General features: G+C 48.2%; 1 protein-coding gene across 2 annotated transcripts in view; it reads left to right on the forward strand.

Annotated features, from left to right (window-relative positions):
* The window catches only part of TRABD2A (TraB domain containing 2A), a 56,439-nt gene that overhangs the window by 22,745 nt on the left and 13,270 nt on the right, over positions 1-20,424 (forward strand). For both annotated transcript variants that reach the window (XM_008515965.2, XM_008515966.2), the window contains exon 3: positions 18,256-18,402. In XM_008515965.2, coding sequence (XP_008514187.2) covers positions 18,256-18,402 — 147 coding nt within the window. The remainder of the gene's footprint in view (positions 1-18,255; positions 18,403-20,424) is intronic.

Below are 20,424 nucleotides of genomic sequence, written 5' to 3' on the forward strand. Positions count from 1 at the left end.
TTAGGGAGCACCACGTAAACTGAAGAGCCTGAAAATGAAGGGGCCTCCAAGGCCTTCGGTTGCTGGCAGCAGATGTGACCCAGTCAGGTGGGGTGGAGTCTGGACATGGCCTCTGCCGGAGGAGGCCGACTTTTCTCCTTCTCCCTTCTCTGGGGCCATTGTGGTGGAATTGATGCGGGGTCGGTGAGCCCAGGAGTCGAAAGAAAGATTTCTTAGACTCTCAAGATCTGGCAGTAGTGCTCTTTTATTTAGAGAATAGTGTGGAATAGCATGGGGACAGGACCCATGGGCAGTCAGAGCTCCTGCTGCTGCCCTGAGTTGAGGGTTAGGGCTAATTTTATAAGGCATGGGTACGTGACTTATTTTTACTGGAGAAAAGAAAAGATGATGTAAAAAGTCATTAAATGATTTCAGTGCAGATGGGGTCTGGTTATTGTGCAGTCATATAACTTTAGATACGAATCTGGCCATATAGATCGGCATGTAGGTGAGGATGCCCTGGGCTTCTCTCCCTGGGGCGGTCCTAATTCATACCATAAAAAAAGTCCACTGGGTCGTATAGTTTGGCATGTAGGCCAGGTCACCTTGGGCTTCTCTAGCTGGGGCAGCCTTAATCCACATCAGAATGAGTGTGGAGAAATGTGATAGACGGGGGAAAGATATAAAAATATTATTTTCTAAATGTTATCCAGGTTACTTTAATAAACATTTTAGAATTTGAGCTGGGTTTTCAAGGGAAGGCTAAGATTTACACAGGCAGAGGAAACAGAGGGAGGTATTCAACATGCGCCAACAGTGCAGGCCAACTTGGGAAAAAGCACACTGTGCTGGCCCTGTGGTGGCTGGCAGGGCTGGCCATGTGAGTGTTTGTGTAGGGGTGCGATGGGAGATGAGGCTGCAGAGGGCTCGAGTGCGAGGGTGGGCAATCTCGATGTGCTCTGTGGGCAGAGGGGCATCGAGAGCTGTTTTAAGGGAGAGGTGAGCACACACAAAGCGGTGTTGCAGGACATGCACCTGGCAGCTGAGTGTGGGCTGGATCGGGGCTAAGACACCGGTCACTTCTGCGGGGGGTGTGGTCGGAGTTAGCCTCTTGGCTAAGGGCTTCAGCTGTGTTAGCCCAGGACCCTGAGTCATTAGGAGGAAGACCAGAAGTCTGGGAAATGAGACAGCTGGGGAGGGAGACATTTGACCCATAGAGTTGCTCTCTGTGTAGACTTGATCCTGATCATCAGAGTTTGTTGTACAGGGAAAACCTGACATGGATGCTGATCATGGATATTGGAGAAAATACAAAATCAGAGAAAGTCCCGAAGCAGGTTGGACTCTAGAAATAATCCATCCAGTGTGTAGCCATTTAGATGAGCTGCTTACCGCTTATGCCTAATTAGCCCAGCAACAGGTCCGAATGTGGTTACGTTTGTGTGCAGTTAGCTTTATTGTGCTTTTCATTTGGCTCTTCATAGGATTCTTCATAGTTTATTGCTGCAGAAGTTTGTTTGTCTTGTCAGAACTTCAAACAATTTCAAGGAAAGTTACCTTCCAGGGCAGAAGTTAAAAGAATGGAGATTTCTAGGGAGGGGCTGAGATAGTCCAGAAGTGCTTAGCGGAGGCTGTAACTTTCAAGGCCTTGGAGATGGTGAGATTGGTATTTGTTCCTATTGTTACCCCAACATCGTGTGGGATTTGGGGGAACAAGGTGTATTAGTCAGCTCAGGCTGCCATCACAGAATACACAGACTGGCTGGAACAACAGAAATGGACTTTCTCACAGTTCTGGAGGCTCAAAGGACAACATCAAGGTGCTGGCAGGCTTGGTTTCTGATGAGGCCTCTCTCCTCAGCTTGCAGACGGCCAGCTTCTTGCTGTGTCCTCACATGGCCTTTTAGAGAAAAGGCACAGATGCGCATGTGTGGAGAGAGAATGAGCTCTGGGATCTCTGCCTCTTCTTGTAAGGACTCCAGTCCTATTGAATCAGGGCCCCACCCTTATGACCTCATTTAACCTTAATTATCTCCTTAGAGGCCCTGTCTCCAAATACAGTCACATTGGGGGTTAGGGCTTTAACATAGGAATTTTGGTGGTAGGATGGTGGGGTGGGGATGGGGGGTGGTGGTGCACAGTTTAGTGCACAATAGGAGACAGATGTGCTCAGTCAGCCATCTGAAGTCAGGACAGGATGTGGACCGGGTGGGAAGGAGACAGAGTGGCAGGAGACCTGACCAAGGAGAGGAGAAGGAGAAGAGAAGGCTTGGGCGGTGCTGAGGAGATGGTAGGAAGAGAAGAGAAGGCTCTGCCTGGTGTCTTCTTTCGGCTTCTCTCCATGTGTTCTCCTGGTATTCAGGAATTGCCATCATTTAAAAAATGATGCTTTTTTCATGTTGGAATGTCACTGAAGATGAGTTTCTCTGGTCCTCATGCTTGAGTCCTTTTGCTGAGAAGAGCTCGGGTCCAAGTTTTGAGAAGCACTGTTTTCCCCGCTGACAAGCAAATCTTAATATCCAAAGAAGTGTGTGGAAGCTTTAGCTCCCAAGTCTAGCAGCATCTATTAACCTGACCAAAAAAGGAGCAGGACTTTTATCGCCATCTTGCTTTGAAGGGCTAGTCCAGAATATTCCAAAGGAATAGTCCCCTTTCAGGTAAAGAAAGAGGAGGGATTTCCGAAGAGCGGCTGGGAACGGAGAAAATGAATGAGCTTGAGGAGGACGTCCCCACTGCCTGGATACCTAGGTGAGGTGGGAGAGGCAAGGGCTGGAAATCCTCAAGGTGTCTGAAAAAATTGTCTGGGCAGAATGGTCTGAGGACAAGGGGGACCTACCCTTATTACTCCCCAACTATACTTCAAGGGACAGAATGGCTCTCAAAAGTGAACTAAGAAAAAAGACGCAACAGCCCAATGCCCCAGAAGGTGAGGCCTGCGCCTGAACAGATGTGAGGCCCTTTGTTCGGAGAGCTGGGAGGCTGGTGGGGTGGTGTGGGGCCAATGTGAGCCGCATAATAGGCGGTGCCTTTCATATGCAGAGCAGCCCTGTGATCTGAGGGGGATGAAAGTGCTGGAAAGTGAAGAGGCTCGATGGGGGGCCTTTGTCTTTGACAAAAAAGGCATCTGCCGGACTCGAACCCCCTCGCCCGCCCCTTCAGCCCATGGGCTCCGGCAACAAAGCCCCAAGTGGGACCTGGGTCTCCCCACAGCTGAAGAAGTCTCAGGAAAGAGAAAGAAGCCTGGTTCAAATGTTGGACAGGAGGCTTAATCGATTCTTTCCACAGCCCAGAAAGAAAGGGATAGAGACCAAGGGCCGTGGGGAGGCAAGGGCAGAGTGGGAAGGGAGACATAGTGGGCAGTGGGGGGAGGAAGGGTGGAATTTGAACACTGAAGTAAGCTGGTAATAAGCTTGTTACTTTTACCAGTGAACACAACTTTTCAGAAGATGGTGCAGATGGGGTGAGTATGTGTCATCGGAGGGAAGGACAAGAACATTCAGCTAATAAGACATGATTTTGGGTGGACTGCTAATTTTTTTTTTTTTTTAAAGACAGTATAATAAAAGGCAAGCACTGATGTGAAAGCAGAAGTCCGTCTGTCTTGCTATGTTTTTGGGTATCTGTATAGTCCTCCACTCTACCAGCTGAGCCATCGAAGGGCACTATCTTGCTGTGTTTTTGAAGGGGAAAAGTAAGTCCCTTTAAGTCTTTGCACTGTTAGAAACTCCATGCTAACTGGAGTTTTATCATAACTGTAATAATCTCTGGTGGTTCTTCATTTCTTGCTGTCTCTTACCTTTCTTGAAATCTCAGCCACTGCAAATTAAGAGACTTGAAACAAAGCGGTTGGTCTAGCAGTTTTGCCTAGAGATGAGTATTTTCTGCCTGTGGATGATTTTTGAGCCTATTCTGTGGGGTAGATGTACTTTTTGGCTCTGAGGGTTCAGCCAGTGCTGTTTCAGAGTTGGATGTCCATCCAGGTGTAATTGGCATGGCTTGGGGAGGGAGGGGACAAGCAGAATCATGTCCTATGTAGGGCTGTCCCTTCAGGGGCTGTGGTTTGGGGGAAGGGAGCTCAGTGATTTGGCTCCCCAGTACACCTAGCAGGAGAGAGAGTTCTGAAATAAGAGCATGGTTTTGTGGATTTTTTTCGCCAGATGTGGAAATCGGCCTGACACAGATTGATCTCTGGGTGAGGGGCATTAGCTAACAGACAGGGAGGGAGAGTCTGAGGCTGTCTCTGAATCTTCTTACCTGAGGGGCGCTGTTATAACCAGGCTAGGGCACAAATGGGGCGTGTCTTAGAAGGCCCGAGCCCTGAGGGGTCAGCCCGTGCCATAGGAGAACTTGGCTTTAGACTCCCGGGAGAGCTCAAGGCCAGTCTTGCTGCCCATCCTGCTGTTCTTCTCCAGCCTCTCAGTGGAAAGAGCACGAACTTTGGAGGCCAGGGGTCTAGGTTTGAATCCTGGCTCCCCCATTTTCCAGCATTGTGACCTTGGGCAAGATATTGAACCTTTCTGAGTCTGCTTCCTCCTCTGTAAAATGCGTGTGATGAGACAAACATCATAAGACTGTAGTGAGGAATAACGGAGAGAATGTCTGTAAAGTGCCGGGGCCCAGCAGACATTCAGTACAAGTCTGCGGTTACCTTTGCTCTACCACTGCGAGCGGTTGGGCTCACTGGTACCTCCCCGTATGCTCAATACTCCAGCCTGCTGACACGTTTTTACTGCCTTGCTTCTCCTTGCCTCGTTCCATTTCTTTATTCCTAGGCATTCTTTTCAAACTAGCAGGAGAAACCAGGACAGGGTTGGGTTGAATTCCGTTTCTGAACCCACTAGTTCGTCATCTTGCTTGCCTTTAGTCCAAGTGCCCATCTTGGCGGCATTGGTTCAGGAAACAGTCTTGTCTGTGATTGGTTCATGAATGTGGGGATAAGCCAATCAGCACCCAGCATTCCTCTGGCTACTCTTATTGGAGCGGGTCTGAGCATGGGTCCTAAGTTGGCTCAATTAGATGGAGAAAAGAGGGTAGAAGAGAGGTTTTCTTTTGCCCTGGTTGGACCTGAATTTTCTAGTTATAAGGCAGTCCAAGAATTAAGTAGTTACCTTGACCAGGAGAGCCCTGATCTTACTGTGCTCCTCTGTTTTTGGCTCTCTGCTGTGTGAGAGTGTGTTTCTTCAAGGTTTAAGCAAACTTAAGGCTCCGTTCATCCTGGTTACCACTGTTTCTCTAACTGTTCCATCTAAACTTCCCTTTCCTTACTTGAAGTCACCACTTTTCTTTACAGTTTGATCAAATACGTATCCTAAACAGTTGGTTGTTTGGTCTTGTTTTTGAATTGTTCTATAAATGGAACTATGTTATGTACACTCTTGCTGGTTCACTCAACATCGGCCGATATTCATGCATGCTAATGTGTGTGGCCACTATTCATTCTCACTGTTGTATGGCATTTTACTGTTGCATGTGCCACAATTTATCAGGTTTTGTTTTGATGGATGTTTGGGCTGTTTCCAGTGTTTTGCTGTTTCAAATTATTTTGCTATAAACTTTCTCATAGTTGTCTTTTAAAAAACACCTGTGGGGGGCCGGCCCATGGCTGAGTGATTAAGTTTGCGTGCTCTGCTTCAGCGGCCCAAGGTTTCACTGGTTTGAATCCTGGGCACGGACATGGCACCCTCATCAGGCCATGCTGAGGCGGCATCCCACATGCCACAACTAGAAGGACCACAACTGAAAATACCCAACTATGTACCGGGGGGCTTTGGGAGAAAAGGGAAAAATAAAATCTTTAAAAAAAAAAAGCAAAAAAGCAAAACACACATGCTGGAATTTCATTCTCAGATGCTACGGTGTTCCTTTCTATTTCGTTAAACCGTAGTAGGGAAACCTGGAATGACTAGGGGTATTTCTCTCAGCAGAGAACTGCTCCGGCTGCTCTTTAGCCTGCTTCAAAGTTTACTGTCTCCTTGGTCTCGGGAATTAGGTTCCTGTGATCTCCAGTCTCTCGCCACCCTCTGTTGGTTCCGCTGCTCCTCAGCAGTCTTAGACATGCTATTCCCTTCTAACCACAGATGAGACCACTGTATTTGCAGTACAACTGGCTTCTTCAGATTCTTTGAGAGAGAGCCAACCCAGCTGAGTCTCTCACCTGCAGAAGCTGAGCTAGCCGTAGTTCCTTCTGTTGCGAGATGGCCTAGATCCTTCCTGGTGGGGCTGTGGTGAGGGCAGGGGCTGGGTGTACTGTCCCCCTGTACCCAGGGCTGTTCCTAGGGCTGTGGCAGCAAAGTACCGCACACTGGGAGGCTTAAAACGACAGATTTATTCTCGCACAGCTCTGGAGGCGAGAAGTCTGAAATCAAGGTGTCAGCAGGGCCCTGCTCCCTCTGAAGGATCTGGGGGAGAACACTTCCTAGCCTCTTCCAGCTTCTGGCAGTTGCTGGCAATCCTTGACATCCCTTGGCTTGTAGATGCATCACTCCAATCTCTGCCTCTGTTGTCACGTGGCTGTTGTTTCCCTGTGTGTCTCTACATTGTTTTGCTTTTGTGCGTGTCTGTCTGTGTCCAAATTTCTTCTTATAAGGACACCAATCACAATGGATTGGGGCCCACCCTGATGACCTCATCTTAAACTTGATTGTATATGAAAAGAAACTATTTCCAAATAAGGTCACATTCACAGGTACTAGGGGTGAGGAGGAACATATCTTTTTGGGGGACCAAATTCAACTCATAACACCATCTTTTTGATGAGGAGTCCCATCATTGGACCTCTAGCTGTTTCTACATTGGGCTAACTGGCCACACTCCTGCTCCCCTGTGGGGAGAAACTGGTTTCTGCCAACATGCTGGAAGCACCCTCCTAGGACAAGCTTGCAGCACCCTCTGTTCTGTTGATACTCTCTGAGGACATGTTGGCAATACTCCCCCTCCTGCCATGATCATGCTTCTTCCTGGACCCTTGCTGGCTGCTCCTTGTCATTGCTGCATTTCTCTGTCCTGGGCCTGTAGATTTGGTTGCTGCCATACTCACAGCACTTGCTGTAGTCCCTTGCAAGCCCACTCGCTGTGGCTACCCCTGTTGTTACCCTTTTGCCAGGCCCCATAGGTTTCATGACTATATTAGAGTATGTGCTTGGGATGGATACACTGTCCCTTCCATGGACAGAGGTTTTTGGGGGGTGTACATTCGATTCTCTCCCTGCAGCATGAGGAGAGGAAGTGGTTCAGACATCTCAGGGACCATGCAGAGGCTCCTGATCCTGATTCCCTTCTCCATGGAGCCCCATGGCCTGTGCTGAGGGGAGGAGAAATAATTGGTGCAGAAAGGACAGAAAGTGAGATGAGAAGGGTCTGCTCCTCTCACTTCCTGAGATGGAGCAAATCAAGGGCTTCTAAGTGGAAGCACATTTGAGGTCATCACATCCAATCTCCTGTTTGATGCAGGAATCCCCTCTATGTGGTCATTCCAATTGTGACTCAACAGTGCCAGCACCAGGGAGAGCACTATTCACAGTTCCCCAGGGAACAAGCTTGTATGCTGGCAGATTTCGCACTTGTGCTCGTATTTCTACAGGAGAGATTCCTAGAAGTGGGACACGCACATTTTCTGTTTTGATGGCTGCTAACAAATCATGCATGTGTGGAAACACATACTGTATTGATACATATGAAAATGAGTATATGGCAATCGTGGGAGACAGGGAGCTCAAAAAGAAGGAAGGACTTTCTAATAGTTAAAAATGCCCCACAGTAGAGCAGAGCACCTGATTTGGGATACCAAGTATTCAAAAAGAAGAGCTTGGTAGACTGTGGAGAACCCCTGGGAACCTCTCCAAGGTGGCTAGTCCCCCCATGGTGGCTTATTCCAAATGCAATGCATCTTTCAGGTGAGCTTCAGAGAACAGCAAAGGTTTTGCAGGACCCGTCCCGCAGCATGCTGAGCCCATCTCCTTGTTTCTTTGTTGTGTGTTTCCTTGGGCAAAGTGAAAGCTTGCCCAAGACCTCCACTGGGCTCTGCTTGATGTCTGCCACAGACAGAGGCATGCCCACTGTATTCCCAGTTGGGGCAGCCTGGGTTCCGCTGTAACCCTCCACTTGTGGCCTCAAGAGATAAATTAGTTTTTCCTTAATAGGTGAGAAGTCTTCCTATGTATCTAAAGGAGACACCCTGTAGACAGCAGGAGTAGCCAGTGACAAGCTTCAGGCGTAGCTGCTGTTTTGCGTGGTGGAGAACAGAAATCGTTACGAAATCGTTACAAGTGTCAAGGGAAGTAACCTGGTTAGCTCTAAGGTCTTGGAGGTCCGTGGCCTCTTCCCCTGGGCCCGTGGCTGTGTGTAGCATGCTCTTCACAGTCTGTGGTTGTTCATGGCATTAGGTGGTGGAGAGCGGGGCTGGTGGGTGCGCTGCCCACGGTCCCCATTTGGACGTGGTTGTGCACATCAGCTACTTTCTCTTTCGTTGATCAGGATAGCTTTGCTCTCAAACATTGGTGTGTCCTTGAAAATAGACTCTCCTTCCTTGTATCCTTGTTGCTGCAGGTCCCATGAGGTGGTGAGCATGCCCACTGTGTGGCTGCTTGGGCCAGGTAAGGCCATAACCCACATTCATTGCTCTTGGTGCCACCTTTTTGCTGAAGGGGGCAGACTGTCGTTCTGGGACGAGGGAGTGACTGTGATGGCCCGTCTCTCTCTGGGGCCTCAACCTTGGCCTAAACTCCCACCAAGTCTTTGTGTTTATCCTCTACTGCCCTCTGTGACCTGTTGCTGCTACATACCCTTTTGTCCTGTCCCCCTGCCAATAGCCACCCCCTCAGGGCAGTGGCTCCATCTTCCTCCCCAAATGCAGCTCCACTTACCAGAGGACAGGCTGACTCTGAGGGGGTGGTGGAGGGGCTGCTGCTATTATTATTATTTTTATAATTATAATAATTATAAATACATCATGCTAATGACTTTGCTGGCCCCCTCCAGGTTGCACAGAATTCTGCTATTTCACCACCTCCGCCTTTCATCCTCTCTTCCTTAATGCGTCTTGCTTTGCCATCAGGTGCTATTAAAGGATTGACAGTGAGTGACAGGGACCTATGTGAAGGCATCTGCTACCCGATAATTTTTCTTGAAGAGAATTTTTTGTCGCTACATCAGCAGGAGTAGCTTGGCAAGATAGTAACCATCTGGCAGGCATTAGAGAGAAATTCTCGGAGCTTCCTGGCGCATTCCAAAAGCTGGACTTGAGAACTTAGAATGTGGATTTCTTTTGAAATGATGTTTTAGATGGCAGTTTCTAGGTTCGTCCACAGAAAGGCTTGTTTGTATGGAAAAACTGTAGGAGCAATACTGTTTCTGAAGCATGCTGGAACCATCTGCCAACCCCCTGACAGCCCACATCCTTCCTGGAGAGGATATGAGTCAGACTCCAAAAACCGTGGTGTGGAGAATTGTGAACTGAGCCCGGAGTTGACTGCAGTGCAGCACATGCCGACGGCTCTCTGGAGATATTTCATATTTGAAAGAGCTGGATGCATTCATTTCTTTAGGTTCTCAGAGCTCTAACCTCACTAAATTCAATCAGTGATTCCCAGCCCTGCCTGCATATTACAGTCACCTGGAGGTGAATGCAGGGGGCGATTCACAGTAGCATAGTTGTAGTTACAGAAGATGCCCACCAAGGGGCGCTGGTGCATGCGCTCATCATGGTTTGCGTGCAGTCATATAAAGCATGGAGCCGCCCTGGATGCACTGTGGGACTGACATGCAGGATTAAAGGAATTAAGCCAGCTACAGAGCAGTAGGTGGGGCATGCCAAGATTCATGTCTACAATGAGGTAGCAGATAATGAGCTGCAATCTGTGGTTTGGGAGACAGTGGCTTAGAAGGTTTCTGGGAAAACGAAGCTGTCTGGGTGTCTGGAGAAGGAGGCTGATCTGAGATCTTGGAGAAATGAATCCTTGTATGATTGTCTGAAATCTTCAACTATAGAATTCTGCCTAGATTTCTCCTTGGTGTCTGCCTGAGTCAGCCTGAGCCCAGAGCAGAGGTCTCAGGACAGCTTTGAGTTGGGGGCAGTGGAGACACCTCTGGGGTGCCTCCAAGGGGCTTCTGCATCCAGCCTGCTTCCTCACTGGAAAGGCTGTGAGACGCCTTAATTTTGTCCCTTCTTGCCCTCAGAAATTCTCTTTTCCTTTTCTGTGATTTGCCATAGTCACTGATGTTGTCTTGTGGATAAGGAAGTCTCAGGCTGCATTTATTTCAGAAACAATGGAGGCTAGTCCTGTTTGCCAAACCTTGGCTCTTTCTTCCCTGACTGTCTTAGCTTACATTTTAAGGCGTAGCTTCGGTATTTGTTCATGGAAAGGTTTTTATTTGACTGCTTAAAGGCCAAAGGAAGGCAAACAAAAAAGTGGAGGCGATATCTACCTACCTGCCAATCAATCATCTATCTGTCTGTCTCTCTGCTTTTACATGCAGAGACCACCCGTGGAAGGAGTTACAAGACACTGGCAGCAGTGACTGTTTTTCAGGGAGGGTGATTGGGGAACAGAAATGAGAGGGAGATCTGTTTCTTTGTACTGTTTGAAATGTTTACCATATGCATGTTAACTATTAAAAAAGAGTAGAGCTGAGCTGGACATGTTTTGGGGGCTAACTTGTGTCCTCCCCCTCCAAATTCTTACCGTGAAATCCTAACCCTCAGGACGTGTGAGTATGACTTTATTTGGAAACAGGGTCTTTGCAGATGATCAGGTTAGGAGGAAGTCATTATGGTGGGCACTAATTCAATAGGACTGGGTCCTTATAAAAAGTGGGGAAATTTGGACACAGACACACACAGAGGGAGAATGCCATGTGATGACTGGAGTTAATTAACCACAAGCCAAGAATCCAGCAGAAGTTAGAAGAGAGGCCTGGAACAGGTCCTTCGCTAAAACCCTCAGAGGGCGCATGGCTGCCAACCTTGATTTTGGACTTCCAGCTTCCGGAAGTGTGAGACAATATGTTCCTCTTGTGTAAGCCACCCAGTTTGATACAGCAGCCCTCACAAACTAATACAACATTGAGAAAATGTTAGCAGACACGCCAGAGAGAAGGAGCGAGTGGAGACAAGGAGGCAGTGGGTGGCAGGGGGTTGGTTAGGAGGAGGTGAGGGGCCGTGTACATGGCCGGGGGCACTCAGCCAGGACTCCGTGCTGCTCCTTCCCCATGGTTCCCTTCCTGGGCGCCTGCCCCCGGCTCCCAGTTGGACATGCTACCAGCTGCACCTGGGCTTTTGGCTGTCCAGGAGGAGTCCTTGTGCCCCACCTGTACACAGGTGTGATCACCTGTTACTGATCCTGCAGCGCTAGGAGGCTGGGTCAGTGACAACTCCCAAGCAGGATGAACTGCCTGGAAGAGGCCTCGGGGGTCAACTTAACCCAATAGAGTTGTTTCTGAGGAATTTGCTAATCTGTGAGTCATACCCTGAAACCCCGTATTTGTCTGACTGGCTCAGACTTTGCCAAGCACAGAAAGAGGAGTAAACTACATAAGAATGACCAACAGTCATTAATCTTGTCAGAGTGTGGGACCTCTAGAGATGGCACGGCAGGTCTCTGAGGACGCTGGGTCTGGACCTCAGTGGTTTTGGTTGGGGCGCGTTTGGGGCCGTGTATTGTTTGTGTGGAGACCTCATGTGCTCCCTGACCCCTGCTCCAGGGCTGTAGAGACTTCCTACAGACCACCAAGGGGTAGTTACCTCCCCTAGCCACCAGGACGGACACCCATGGCCACCCCTGGTGCTCCCCAAAGGATCCCCCTATGGAAGGCACCTCTGGCAGCCCCAGGCGTGGACATTTAGCCAAGGTCTGGGCAGCATAGGTGATAAAGGGCTGCCATCCCCAGGAGGGAGGGCTAGATGGCAGTGACTCACCTTGGGTTGTGTGGTAGGTGGCATGCTAACAGGGGCTCAGAGTCATTGCGAGTGTTTTGGCTCCAAGGAAACTCTTGGAGGGCCCTTTGGCCTCACTCAGAGACTTCTTCCTCAGGAACCCATCTCTGGTCTTTTGCCAAGGAGTCTGATTTGTTTCAGGAAAAGCTTTCCCCCCTTGAACACAAACAGCGCTCCAGAGGGCTGCCCGTATCCCTGCTAAGCCACTGAGGGAGGGGTTTGAGGTGCCTGCCTCCTCGGATGACCTGGGCCAAGCTGTCCCTTGAGGTGCTTCTCCGAGCCTTCCTCTGGCTTTCCTTGAATGCGTTTCACCGGACAGACAGCGAGCACAGTGTCCGGTGCTTGGGATCTGCCAGCGAGCACAGCGGGCCAGGACCCAGCTCTTCCCAGCAGAGAAAATCCAGCCCCTTCCGCCCAATCTCTTAGGTGGGCGCTTGAGGCACATTTCTCAGCGACTTCTCTTGTGCTGGCTTTTAAATTGTGAGATGTGTAAGGCCTTTCAGAAGGAGTTAGGATATAAAGAAGCACAGGATTAAAGCCCCTAGGGTCGTTAGTGAGAAAGTTGCAGCAGTTCTGGAAGGAAAGATGGGTGATTATAGGAAGTTGTGTTGGAGATTTAAAAAGTGTATTTCTGTCTATTTTAGCAACAAAAAACGATTTAGCACCAACTCATGCACAGTTCACTGTTCAAACTTCCTTAAAAGACGTGCATTTATAGTATGGCCTCCTCAGAGGTACTGGGTGACGCAAGGTGACCTCCTTCCCCTCAAGGCAAAGCAGCAAAGAGATGATCTGGGAAGGGTTTTGGGTTGCTTGTGTATGGGGTCCTGGCAAGCCTGAAATCATAGAACAGAAGTAACCTTTGGGTCTCTCTCTCCTGTCCTCCTCCCAGAGGAGGACGTCTTTCTATGATATACCAGCTCCCTCTCCAGTCCTCTTCCCAGATTCTTCTTGATATGCCCCCCACCACACCCCAAGGTAAAATGAAAACCCCAGAAGGGCAAGGATCATGTCTTTCTTGTTCACTACTGTGTCTTCAGTGCTTGGATCAGGAGGCACACAATAACTATTTATTGGCTGAATTAATGAATGGAAGATGGAATGAGTGAATGAACTTCAGGAATGGTTAGTACTATACTTGCTTTGGTTCTGCCCTTTATTAGTTGACACAGAAGGAACTCTCATGACACCTTTCATCATTCATTACACTCTCCTATTCTTGATGATGCTCGGTCAAGCAACCACTCAGTTTCCAGAATTCTAGGCCAACCCAGGATCATGACTGGCATTTTGCTCCCTATCCCGCCTCCCTCCCCCTGTGTCTCCCCTTGCTTCTGTCCCCAGACTTTCTGGTGCTTGAGGACCGCAGGCCAACAGGGAACTGTCTTTGATGAGCACCATTGGCCAAGTCACCGTCCTGATGTCCATCTTCCACCAGGGACCATGTGTAATTCTGAATGGAGACGTATCTGATATCTTGCATCACTGTAATGCACTAACCTCTCCATCAACCATTTTAATGTCCCAAGGAATAGAAGAGTATAGGTGGACGAGGGAAGGGAGATTGGCAGGTGGTATCCCAGTGGCACGACAAGTCCAGGCTTGGATGGTATGTTGAAGAAGATAATTCCAGCTAGTGATAAGCACTGTGGAGAAACTAAAGCAGGGTAATGGGATAGAAACTAATCAGCGGCTGGCAGTGGTGGCCTTTGATGTAGGTGAAGTAAAGCTGCTCTGAGTGCTATCGATGAGCAAAGGTCTGTGGGAAGACCCTGGGTGGACCAAGTGTGCCAAGGGGAGGGAACAGCTAGTGCACAGCCCGAGGCAGACAGCAGACTGGGAATGCCCGCAATTAGGTAACGAATCTCGGATGGTCTGTGAGACAGTAACCAAAGCTTTTAAGTTTATAATTTCATAGGACAAATATGAGAAATGACATATTTATACCAGTTAAACTTTCATGGGTATGAGGAAGAATGGAGGGGTCTTTCATTTTTCTTGGGTTTATTTTAAGGGATGGGAGTTCCCTCAAGGTTGGAGGGTTGTGGTCAAGACTATCAGTGCTCGCCTCTTTTAGATTTTCTACTCCTTCTTAGGCAACTGGGAGGACTACATTTCCCAGCTGTCTTGAGGGTTAGCCAAGGCCACATGACTACCTCTAGCCAACGAAATGTGGGAATTCCAGGCTGAGGCATTTAAAAGCTGGTACGTCACCTCCATGTTCACTTCCTTTCCTTGCTATGGCATCCCTGGAAACTCTATATTGGCATGGTAGTGTCACAGGATAAACGGAACTGGATTCCTGAGGGACTAGATGGATGAAAGAGCCACTGACCTACTCTGACTTTTGGAGAGCAAGCTGTACACATTTGCTAAACCATTGAGATTTCAGATTTCATTTGTTATTGTGACATAGCTTATCCTATCCTGACGAATACAAGGGGAGAATATGGGCCTTTAAGAGAATGGAGGCTTGGTCAGGGCAAACACTTAAGGAATAAGCCCAAACGCAGACCTCCCAAAGCTGGTTGAGGGATAAGCACAAATTAATGTGGGCTTTGGGGGTAATGGGGATAAGATTCCACCCCCTATTAGGCAGTTCTGTTCATTTCTCAGGCTGCCTCCCTCCTCCTCCCATCCCTTTTTACTTTCCTGAGAAGTTTGGTGAGTCTGACTTGCCTGGAAATTGTTCCTGTCTGCCTTGCTGTGTGGGATTTTGCCAGGCTTCTTTTGTGAGTATCCGTCCCGCCTCAGACTGTAGGCCTTGACTTTGTCATTTCTAAAATTTGTTAATTCAGTCAAAATTTATTGAATGTCTACAGTGGCCCGGTCCTGTGTGCCAGATGGTAAAGATACAGGGATGAGTAGGACACGATTGCTGCTCTTGAGGTGACCAAACAGGGCAATGTCATTAGCAATGTGATGGAGTTGTCACAAGATGCTCTGGGCTGAAGGGAGATGGGGTTCACTGTGCCTGACAGTGAATATGGAAGCTTCAGGGAGGAGGGGATTCTCCTGCTGCCATTTTAAAGGACGAGTGTGTGTGCCACGTGGAGCAGGGCAGGAAGAGCCTTCCAGGCAGAGGGAATGGCGAGTGCACAGTCACAGCAGCTCAGTTTCTGCGACACGCTGTGGGCCTGCGTCAGCGAGAGGGTTCAGAGTGTATTGGAGGTGGGCCTTCTTTATAATGTTGGCTGTGGGAGATCGTCTGGGTTACTACTTAATGCTTATTGATTAGTGTTTTAAAGGAGAATAAAGTTTTTCTTGTAAAAAAAGCAAAAGTAAAAAAATTTTTCCAAAAACTTTTAAGTGATTATTTGCCCCTTGACTCAGTGGTCCTGGTCTTAGGAATCTATACTAAGGAAATAATTTAAAAATAGAAAAAACTTTCTGCTGTCAGATGCTCTTGATGGTGTAAGCCATGAAAGTTGTTGCTTTTTCTTTTTAATGAAGACCTTAATATTTGACAATAGAAAGTTTTGCTAAATTATGGCATTTCACGTAAAATGTGAAGCTAAGCAAGACTTTAGTCATGCAAGGAGATTCCTACACTGTCAGAAAGTGCAGAATGCTAAATTTTATATATAATTCAATCAACTGTATAAAGTATAGGGTCAACTGAAAGGAAATGTACTCACAAGTTGTTAAAAGCAGTTGTAACCTGAGTGTTGAAGTTACGGCAATTTAAAATTTCTTTTTTGTACTTTCCTATTTTCTAGATTACCTGCAATGTGTGTGTTACTCTTAATCTGAGTGGAAAAAAGCTTTAGCATACCTTTCCTTCTGACTCCCTTTCTGCCTTCCTCTTTCCCTCTTTTCTCCCTTCTCTCTCTCTGTCTCCCTCTTTTCCGCTCTGCCTCCTTCCTTTCTTCCCAATTTCATATTCCTAGGTATTTAACTTAAGCCTGATAATTTAAATTAGACCACATGACAAAATCCAATTACTGCTACTTGGTGGCAGCATACCTCATGTACAGCATAGTGGTGAAGATATTGGGCTCTGGTATTAGACTGTTTGGGTTCAAATCTCTACCTTCATTTACTAACCTATGTGACCTTAAGCAAGCTATTTAACTTTTTTTTTTTTTGCCTCATTTTCTTCATCTTTAAAGTAGATGTAACAATAGTCACTACCTTAGGATGTTGGGAGGATTAAATGAGAACATAAACAAAGAAATTAGTAGGGTGCCTGGTACATAGTAAGCACTCAGAAAATCGTTAATGTTATTGGCTTAGTTTTGCTTTGCAAACTTCTTTAAAGCTTAGTCATCAAAAGTAAACAAACAAAGCAAAGACAAACGTCCTAGCAAGGTTTTGTAAGCTTCCCATGAACAGGTGAAATGTCTTTAAGGTGAATGACATTTGAATATGTTGAGAAAGGACTGAATAAACAAAGTTCTTCTTTAATCTGTGATGTGGCCCATATTATCCTCCCCAGTTTGCAGACTGGCATGTCCATTAGAATGGGTGGCTCAATCTTCTGTAAATATTAAGAACACCTTAAGAAAAACATTCCAGAAGCAATGGAAACTCTTGGAGGAAGGTCTCTTAGCAACAGGTAAATGGGTTTGTCTGAATGCCTTTAGGAGAACAGCCAAATCCATCCACAGGTATTTGTGAGCCACCCCGCTCTTGAAGACTTGATTTGGATGAGTTCCATGGGGACAGAATATGGGAGACCTTGGCCTGGGGTCTGGCGTGCCTGAGAGGTGGGTCATAATGCCCCCCTCATTCCCCTCCAAAGATTTGTTCCAGCTAATCCAAAATCATTTAGCATTTCCCAGTGGTGGTGGATAGGTCCGAATTGTATGACTTTAGAATCCAGGGGCTTGTCTCTGTGGAAGACTGAGTTCCCTCACTTACACCATAATTTGTGGACATGCACCGGGGCATATCTGCCTGTCTGTCAGCTCATGTCACCGGTAGAGGTGTGGGGGAGGGTGGGAACTCAGTATGGCCCAGAAGGTTCTGTCTCAAGATAGAAGAGTCTGGTCTGTGGATCCTTGGGGAGTTGCCCTCTGGGAGAGGACTGAGGTGTCTCTGACAGAGAGGAGGGGACATGTTGAGAGAAGAGAGGAGAGGAAGGGGTTTTACAAAGAGGGACCTGCCCCCTCCCCCTTTGGTTAGGGCCTCAGGAGAGGGACAGCAATTATTAGAGTACCTGAGGGAGGCTGGGGCTTGTAGGAGGGTGTGTAGCAGCAGGCCCACACCGCAGTAGCCTGTGGGACGCAAGTCAACAAGCTTCGCAGCCAATGAGGAGGAGGAAGTGTAAAAGGAGGAAGAAGGGGACTGCATTATCTCCAGGGAACCGAAAACTCCCTGCTGAAGACCTCATGGTCAGAGCGCTCAGACGGACCCCACCTGTCTCTGTTTCAGCAAAGGAGGAGGGAGTATTCCAGCAAAGGCAGTATCCTGTACACTGATTACCAGGACAGCATGTAGAAAGAAAGCTGGCAAAGGTGATATATCTGTGTCCATACCCAGGGAGAATGAGAGAGAAAATGCCAGAGCATCCTTGGTGTTGTCAGGAGCCTTGTCGAGGGGACAACCCCAGTTCCCACCTGGTGCCAGAATCCCCGCCTTTCCCCACTCTGACCCAGCTCTCTGGTGCCATGGAGAATTCACTGCTTTGTAAAATTCCTTGAATCTGGATTTTCCCAAAAGATGTTCCAGGGAACCCTTCTCTTGTGATGTGTGCCCCAAATAAGCTTAGGAAACACAGCGCACTTCTTCCCCTCGGGGAGAACCACAGTGCACACTGGTGTATCAAAGACTCTGAGAAGGTCCATAAAGATAAAACCTGTTGGATTTTGGGTAGCCCCATTGCCCCCTTTTTTTCCACAATAAGTTCCATTAACAGCCTAGGGATGTAATGAATCCATTAGCTGGCAAATGCTGCACTGATGCTTAGAGAGGACTTGTGTACACTGTGTACATATTCTTGTCCAGTCCTTCATATAACTGAAACATGTTGGTATGTGTGTCCGCCTGTGTGTCCCCAGCCCCGCCCTGCCCCACCCCCAGCTTCTTTAGCTGTTCCTCGCAAGTCAGCTCTTTGGGTCTCCTCGCCTCTTGGTCACTCTTGTGGGAGAATTCCAGGTTGTCTCTGTCCCTTTTAAGGCACTTATCCAGGTGTGATCTGATGTGGGCTGACTTGGGCAGGACTGTCCTCCTTTTCTTTGGACCCCATCCAGGGATGTGCATTCTCCTTTTGAGCAGCTGTGTCCATGTCTTTACATAACGAACACAGGTGAGGCTATTGCCAACTAGGGACAAAAGAAATGAGATGACGGCTAATGAGTGCTGTGTCAGTGAACTTAAAAGAGACCCGTGTTTTCTCCCCTCAGGTCATCTTTGCTTTGAACCAGACCCTCCTGCAGCAGGAGAGCCTGCGAGCGGGTAGCCTCCGGATCCCCTACACGACAGAGGATCTCATCAAACACTATAACTGCGGGGACCTCAGCTCAGTCATCCTCAGCCATGACAGCTCCCAGGTGAGGGCCCTTGTCCTCTGCCCAGCTCAGCACGCATTTAAATCCAAGAATAAAGACGTTACCTGCTGACACCTGGACATCCTGTGTACAAAGGATCGAGGTCATGAAGGACTCTAAAAATAAAATTGGGCAGATTTAGATGTTGAGTGGGATGCTGTGGCCAAGAAAGGCGTTCTTCATGAAACAAGAACTGAGAGGGGCATTGGTGAGGGTTAATTGCAGGATCCCAGGCAAAGGATGAAGCTTCAAGGGATTCAAGGCAGCAGGCAGCATGGACCAGCCTTCAGGGAGAGGAAGAGATCTGAGTTTGAGAGCTGTCTGGCTGACTTAGGTAACACTTTTGAGAAATGATGGTGCAAAACTTTGGCTGCACCTTTCAGAGGCTTCTAGGAGCATGATGCCACCAGAAGTGATCATGGTATTCTTACCACATGGCACATAGGAAGCTGAGAAGGTCACCAGCATTTCCAGATGTGGGTTCCATCCTGCACTGTTGCAGGACGAGTGTGGCCCAGCTGGTGCAGTGAGTGGACACACAGGACAGACCTTACCTGTGGGCTATCAAGGGGAAGGATGAGGCTGGTCAGGGCTCAGAGGATTGCAACCTCCCTCACAGGGTGGAGGTGGAATGGATATTTGTTACGCTTTTGTCAACATGCTTCTCATGGGACAAACCAGGGCTTCCGCCCCTCCCCCCACTAAGATCAAGTGGAAGTGGCAAGTGCCAGCCAAGCTTCCAAGATAGGGAGTGTGTTGTCTCTACCAATTCATGCAGGAGGACACTGGAGAAAGAGAGAAAGGAGCAGGTGGGTGTGAGCGATGCTGTCCAGGCCTGGTAGCTCTGGGGGCCTGTCCTATGGGAATGTGAATGACTGTAAGAGGTGAGAAATGGCAGCACTGGGGGAGGGACACTGGAGGCTGAATCCAGCATTGCCCCGCAAGTGTCAAAGACATGGTGAGCTTTCCAGAGAGCCTAGAGTGGGAGGAAATAAAACCAAGGCAAGCAAACAAGAGGAATGGGGAGACAACTACATGAAAGAAGGAATAGTAGAGTTTATGGCGGTGATAATTCTCTGTGCACTCTTGGTGGGGGTGGGGGAAGTGGGGAGAGACGTCAAGATCAAATGGGAAATTAAATTTGAAGCTGCCAAAAAAGTTAACATGGGTGGAATGCAAATTCTATGGGCAAATAGTAAGGCTGACGGAGCAGTTAGGGTGAGAATGAGTCACGCCTTTCTCTCCTGTGGCTCGGGCACACCCGTCCTGCTCACAGGTGGTGTAGGGTATTGGGAATGTGCCTGCCATTGTGGATGAGGGCCAGGCTGGCCAGGGCCCAGGGGCACGGGGCGTGGGTCACGTCTGGCATTTAGAAGGTGGAGCAAGGCTGCAGTGGGAGACCACCCCGCATGTTCTGCTGCCCGTGTGGAGAGGCTGTGCAAACGGAGGGCTCTGCTGAAGAGAAGAGATTTCGGGAAATGGACAGGAGAATCTTACACAAATGACGTGATTTTAAAAAGATGATAATGGAGAAGAGGAAGGTTTTTGATTTGAAAATGAAAGAATATCATATCAAGAATATAGCAAAAAGATCTCTTAGCCCTAAAATGACAATTGATGGCTACCTTACAGAGGGTGAGGATTTTTGAAAGGTCTTTGAGCGGCTACTGGAAGAAGGAGAAGCAGGCAGGGTAGATATCCTACTCTATATTTGACTGAGGTAACGGTTAACCTTGCTAAATCCCTGCGTAGAGGAGTGAACATGAGCCCAGGAGAAGAGGTGGGGAGGCCCAGGTTTGGGAAGCCAGAGAGCCGAGGGCGTACCGATAAAACAGTGTGTGTCAGCCTCACCCACACCACGGTGTTGCAAGAATTGATTGCTTTGAGATCACAGTTTTGGTGTCATAGCATTCTCTTGTTAGCCAAAATACTGAAATTGGCTAACACGTGTAGCTGAATCAAGTGAAATATTTGCTAGGAGGGCAAAGAACATTGGAGAAAGCAAGAAGGAGAAATAGGAATTGG

The sequence above is a fragment of the Equus przewalskii genome, chromosome 14, assembly GCF_037783145.1.
Source record: "Equus przewalskii isolate Varuska chromosome 14, EquPr2, whole genome shotgun sequence".
In the NCBI taxonomy this organism is placed as follows: domain Eukaryota; kingdom Metazoa; phylum Chordata; class Mammalia; order Perissodactyla; family Equidae; genus Equus; species Equus przewalskii.